General features: G+C 53.7%; 1 protein-coding gene across 1 annotated transcript; it reads left to right on the forward strand.

Moving 5' to 3' along the window:
- The first annotated feature begins 4,851 nt into the window (after positions 1–4,851).
- Inhbe (inhibin subunit beta E) lies at positions 4,852–6,142 on the forward strand. Its single transcript, XM_052166042.1, has 2 exons — positions 4,852–5,149; positions 5,388–6,142. Exons 1-2 carry the CDS (start codon positions 4,852–4,854, stop codon positions 6,140–6,142), a joined length of 1,053 nt encoding a protein of 350 aa, XP_052022002.1.
- Positions 6,143–6,399: the final 257 nt, after the last annotated feature.

The raw sequence follows: 6,399 nt of genomic DNA on the forward strand, positions 1-6,399 counted from the left end.
CGTGAGATAGCTCTCAGGGCCCCCATCTCCTATCAGGATGTGTCCTGATATCCCAGATCACCGGAGCTCTCTTCACACAGACCCCTCCAGGCAGGTTCCCCATCTGTCCCATGCCTCAGGCCTCTCTTTCCTCCAGGCCGTCCCTTTCCCTTCTCCCTTCCTCTCCCTCCAGCCTCCATTCAGCACCACCTTCCGACGGTTTCATGGCTAATAATGATCTAGCTTTTGCCTGGATCTCATCTCCCTCTCTACTCACTCCAAGAGATGAGACAGATCAATAATCAATTATCCAGTGAGCCAGCACTAGCCACAGGCTGGGGGTGCTGGGGAGTGGGGCAGAGGCATCCTCAGAGCTGGTGGCTGGAACTTTGCCCACCTCCCTTCTACACGCTCTTAGCGCGCTTTACCACGAGTCCTGCCCACGAGGCTTGAATGGGACAAGGAGAGGAAGGCTCTGATAACGAGGGGGCAGCGTTCATTTATCCCGAGATCTGGTGCCCTTTGACCTTTGCCTTTCTTTCCTCACCGCCCCTTTGGCTGGATAGCCCTGAACCACGGGGTCGATACTGTCTGCAGCCCAAGGCCGGGGTTGCGCAAAACCCATGTGTCCTTTGGGAAATGTGATGTCTGTGTTTGCTCAGCGCATGCTCCCCTCCTACCAGGTAAGAGGTCCCTGTACCGGAGAGATGCGGAAGAGAAGGCCTACGAGGGATCTTTTGGGGAGCTGCGACTCGCAGCCATGGGGTTTCCCGCCTTTGGCTTGTCTGCCCTCCATCTGAAGAGGTTCCCTGGTGTCTCTTCCTCTCCCTTCTGCCAGTGTGTCCCACTTCTACCCCTCTTTCAGATCCAACGTCTTCCCATATGCTGACAGTTTCAGTTCCCGGGACCAAGACTGGGGCAGGGCAAAGTGAGCCGTTCACCCCCAATGGACGGAAATTTAAGGTGGGGGCGAACAACTCATCAGTGGAGGAAACCGGCATTTTAATGAAAGATTTTTTCAGAGTGGATGCCGCAAAGGAACAAAATAGCTTATTTAAAAATAAGCACGCGTCCGCGTTATTCACTCTCTTTTTTGGCTCTGCTTTCTGATTTAAAAAAAGAAGAATGCAATGCTCTGTCATCTTCTACACACCTTCCCTCTGAGCCCCTGACCTCCAGAATCCTTCAGGCTGTTCTCCTTTGGGCAACTAAGTGGTCCTGATTCTTCTATTCCCTTCCCCATTCTCGAGCCTGCCTGATGCTACCCCCCAGCCCCCAGCCAGCCTGGTGGCAAGGCAGTCAGTGTGGCAGATGCCTGGGTATTTATAACCTGGAAGCACTTCTTGGGAAAAGTGACTAAGATGGTAAGATCGTATTTATAGCTGAGTTCTGACGTAAGTGTCAGTGGGGAGGTAGGACTGGGCCAGGCACAAGAGCAACGAGGGTGGGAAGAACTAGAAGCCTTGGGCACCAGACAGGGACTGGGGAAGGTGGTGTTGGTGACTCCTACAGCCACCTCTTGCGACTTCCCCTGAGCCTGTCTCCCAGGCACCACCAGGGATGGTTACTTGCTGTCCCATTCTCCAGGAGACAACAGGCTGTCAGTCACCTGCAGCAACCAACAGAGAGGGACCTGAGAGTTCTAGGGAACAGTAGCCAAAACTCTTGAACATGTTTCAGGGCCTGGGGAGAAACACGGGTGGGTAGAAGTGTCTCCTACTCCTTTCTCCCTCTTCTCCACCCCATGGTGCCCTGAGTTTCTAGGAAGTTTGGCCTCTGCCATCAAGCTCCATCGCCTTGTGTCAACGGTGGTAGGGATGCAGTCCTGAGGATTTCCTCTGCCCTCTGACAGTAACGAGGTAAAAGAGCAGAGGAGTTAGCCCCTGTCCACTGCTTGTGAGGGAGGCAGGCTCCTAAGGGAGCCCACAAGGAGGCATATCCCCCCGCCCCCCCAGTCTTTCCACTCTCCAGCAGCTCCATCCGTGACTCTAGGATTCTCTGACCAGCCACTGTCCAGTGACAAGGCACTGCCCCATGGTGGACATTGACGGTATTGAGGCTCAGCCCTCAAAATATCCCTTTCCCCTGGTCCAGATCTCCCCGCCAGCTAAAGACGGGGAGGACAGAATGGTTGGGGCCCCCAAGTCACAGCCCCTTTGCCCACAGCTTTCTCCCTAATGCCACCCATGTGCTTACAAACCTGGCACCCATGGAGAAAGGCTAGCCTGATAGTATCTTCTTGTGTCAGAGGTAGAGGGTCACTCCCATTTAAGGTCATGCATCTTAGGGCTGGCTACGTAGCCTAGCAGTAGGGTACTAGCCTAGCATGCGCAAAGCCCCAGGTTCAATCCTGAGAACCTCAGGTAGAAGCCAGGTAAGGTGGGTGTGGTACATGCCTTTAATTCTAGCACTCACGAACAGAAGTTGAAGGTTACCCTTAACAACACAGGGAATTGAAGACCATCCTTGGCTACAAAGAGAATTCAAAGCTAGCCTGAACTACAGGCGAGTCTGTCTCAAACAACAATAACAAAATAATTTACCATAGTCTCTACTACAAAGGAGACCAAGGCAGGAGAATCACGTTCTAGCCAGCCTGGGTATCATAGAAACACTTCATCTCAAGAGAGAAAAACCAAAGCAAATAAAAAATAACAACTCAGCCGGGCAGTGGTGGAGCACGCCTTTGATCCACTTGGGAGACAGAGGCACGTGGATTTCTGAGTTCTAGGCCAGCCTGGTCTAGGCTGTCTGAGTTCCAGGACATGCAGGGCTACACAGAGAAACCCTGTTTCGGAAAAAAAAAACCAACCAACCAACCAAACAAACAAACAACTCCCCCCCCACCAAAAATAGTCTGGGTGTTGGTGGCATACACCTTTAATGCCAACACTCAGGAGGCGGAGGCAGGTAGATCTCTGTGAGTCCAAGGCTAGCCTGGTCTACAGAACAAGTTCCAGGACAGCTAGGGTTACCCAGAAAGCCTGTAATGTAGGGAGGGGGAGGGAGAGTCAATGATTGGGAGATAACTCAGTAGACAAAGCTGTTGCTTTGCAAGCACATGAACTTAGAGTCTGCAGAGCCCAGGTAGAAATGCAATCCAATGTTGTGGAGGCATGGACAGGAGGTGAGCCCTGGGGACTCAGTGGTCAGCCAATCAAATCCAATTAGTGAGTTGCAGACCAACAAGAAACCCTGTCTCAAAGGAGGTGGGTAACATTCCTAAGGATGGCACCCAGGGCTGTGCTCCAGCTTACACACACACACACACACACACACACACACACACATTAACAAAACAAAGTCAGGGGGTGGAGATATGGCTCAGAGGTTAAGAGCACTAAGTGCTCTTCCAGAGGTCCTGAGTTCAATTCCCAGCAACCACATGGTGGCTCACAACCATCTGTAATGGGATCTGATGCCCTCTTCTGCTGCGTCTGAAGACAGCAACGGTGTACTCCTATACATAAAATAAGAACCCCCCCCCCCCCAAAAAAAAAGAAGAAATAAATAAAAAATAAAACCCAAAGTCGGGGCTGTGGAGAGGTGGCTCAGTGACTGCTCTTGCAGAGGACTCATTCAGTTCCCAGCAGCCACACGGTAGCTCACAGCGGTCATTCCAGTTCCCTGTCAGTCATTACTCTCCTCTGGGTTCGGAGGGCCACTGCATGGATGAAGTTTACTTGCATATTTGCAGGCAAAACACCCATACACATAAAGTGAATAATACATCTTAAAAAAATAAAAAACAAACAAGCAAAACCAAAACAAAGTCAACGAGGACAGTGGCCCGAGGCCGGGGATGACCAGGAGCGGAGACCGCTGTGCTTTTTCCGCTTAGCTCCCTAGGTCCCTTAAACTTCCATTTTCCAACTACATTATCAGAAGCCTGGCATCACTCCTGGGATGCCTCAGATTTGGCTAACTGCTACAGTACCCTGAAGGCAAGTGGTTACAGGGCACAGGTGTTTCAAATGCGCATGCCCTTCTGCCAGCCTCGGTGGACTCTGCCCTGCTGTAAGATTGCATCACCACCACCCCACCTCACCGGGTTTCCCCAGACATCACAGAAGCATGTCCTCACCTCTTGCTCTGGCCCTCCCCCAGGTGGACTCTGGGCAGCCAGCACAGGCAGGGTCAAAAGGTAACTTCTATGTCCCGTGGCATTGCCACCTTGGCCTGAGCAAGAGGACTCCATTTTTTTTTAACCACGCTTTCTAAAACCTATCTCAGCTCAAATGCTAGAGATGGAGACCAGAATTCTTCTTCTGACATGCAGACCCAGAGAGCTAATCCCTGGAACAGCCTCATGAAACTGTTTCTGCTTTTGAGCTAGGAAGCCAGGGCACATTGAGGAGCTGCCCATCCCCGCCTGACTCCTATGGTCACCCTCATCTGAGTCCCAGACCTTGGGAACTGATGGTGTGAAATCATCCTCTTTCTTGCATCATGCATGTCCACGTTGCACCCCATCCCATACCCCTGCCTCAAGCCACCACACCCAGATGGTGAAACTCGAGCACCAGGAGAGCCCTCCACCCCCTGCAGGGGCCTGATGGGCAGCGCAGCTGGCCAATCCTAAGGTTCAGAGGGTAGGTCTGCTGGCTGACCGACAGGTGAGGGAACTCAAGCAGTTGGCTCTAAAGAGGCCCTGCTCAGTACTCAGTCAGTCATGAACTGTGAGGGTCAAACATAGCTACCCACCAGTCTTCTGAGTCCCAAGCTATCAAGGACAAGTCTGCCCTTTGTCGAGGGTAGCTGTGACACTGGTTTGCTGCTGCTGCTGCTGCTGCTACTGCATCCTCTTTGGGAAATCAGACTCATAAAACTGCCATCCATCCGAGGTTCTCAACTCAGTCATCTACCCGGAGCATGGGGCTTTCAAAAGTCCAGCTATGGCCAATGCTGCTGTGGGCATTGGTGTGGGTGCAGAGTTCAAGATCTGCGTGCCCGTCCTGTGGGGGCCCAACACTGGCACCCCAAGGAGAACGCGCTCTGGTCCTGGAGCTAGCCAAGCAGCAAATCCTGGAGGGACTGCACCTAACCAGCCGTCCCAGAATAACTCGCCCTCTGCCCCGGGCAGCACTGACTAGAGCCCTCCGGAGACTGCAGCCCAGGAGCATGGTCCCTGACAACCGAGAGAAAGTCATCAGTTTTGCTACCGTCATAGGTGGGTGAGGGGAGAAGGGGAGAGAGACGGGGGGGGGGGGGGGCGGGGGGACAGAAGGAGAGGCCTGCAAGGGAGGCTGGAGGCGTGGGGTGTGGCAAGAGAAAGAAGAGCTGGGGACCCAGGCAATCCAGGCCCTTTGCAGAGGTCTGTGTGACGACAGTTGGGTAGGGTGGCCGGGTGTCAGAGAGAAGCTTTGTTCATGTTGTTTGTTTGTTTGTTTGTTTGTTTGTTTGAGCAGACAAATCAACTTCAACCTTCCGCTCCATGCTCACCTTCCAGCTGTCCCCTCTTTGGTCCCACGACCTGTACCATGCCCGCCTCTGGCTGCATGTGCCCCCCTCTTTTCCGGGCACTCTGTATCTGAGGATCTTCCGTTGCGGCACCACGAGGTGCCGAGGATCCAGCACCTTCCTAGCTGAGCACCAAACCACTTCCCCTGGCTGGCACGCCCTGACTCTGCCCTCTAGCGGCTTGCGGAGTGAGGAATCCGGAGTCGTGAAACTCCAACTGCAATTCAGAGCCCTGGACCGTAACAGCTCTGCAGCGGGGCTGCCACGGCTGCTCTTGGACACAGCGGAACAGCAGCGTCCCTTCTTGGAATTTAAGATCCGAGCTAATGAACCCGGAGCAGGCCGGGCCAGGAGGAGGACTCCCACCTGCGAGCCTGAGACCCCCTTATGCTGTAGGCGAGACCACTATGTCGACTTCCAGGAGCTGGGCTGGCGAGACTGGATCCTGCAGCCGGAGGGATACCAGCTGAATTACTGCAGCGGGCAGTGCCCGCCCCACCTGGCTGGCAGCCCTGGCATTGCTGCCTCCTTCCACTCGGCCGTCTTTAGCCTCCTCAAAGCCAACAACCCTTGGCCTGCGGGTTCTTCCTGCTGTGTCCCCACAGCGCGAAGGCCTCTGTCCCTCCTCTACCTTGACCATAATGGTAATGTGGTCAAGACCGATGTGCCAGACATGGTCGTAGAGGCCTGTGGCTGCAGCTAGCGAGAGGATCTGAAGGTTCTGGGTGACGTTCAAGGTTCAAGTTGGGGGTTCCCAAGCAAGGGTCCTGTGTCTGGAAGCGCGCGTTCCGGATCCACACTGACACCCAAGAAGCTGTGTAGCAGTGTGCCTGGGTTTGACCCCTATGGAACTTAAATGGGCATTTTCTCGTCCCAGATTCTGGCCTATTTCAGGCTGTTTCAAATGTGGACAGATGGGGAAAGCGTTTCCTTTCAAGGGACTGCCTGGCCAGCACCATT

This window comes from Apodemus sylvaticus, chromosome 20 (assembly GCF_947179515.1).
Source record: "Apodemus sylvaticus chromosome 20, mApoSyl1.1, whole genome shotgun sequence".
Classification (NCBI taxonomy): Eukaryota; Metazoa; Chordata; class Mammalia; order Rodentia; family Muridae; genus Apodemus; species Apodemus sylvaticus.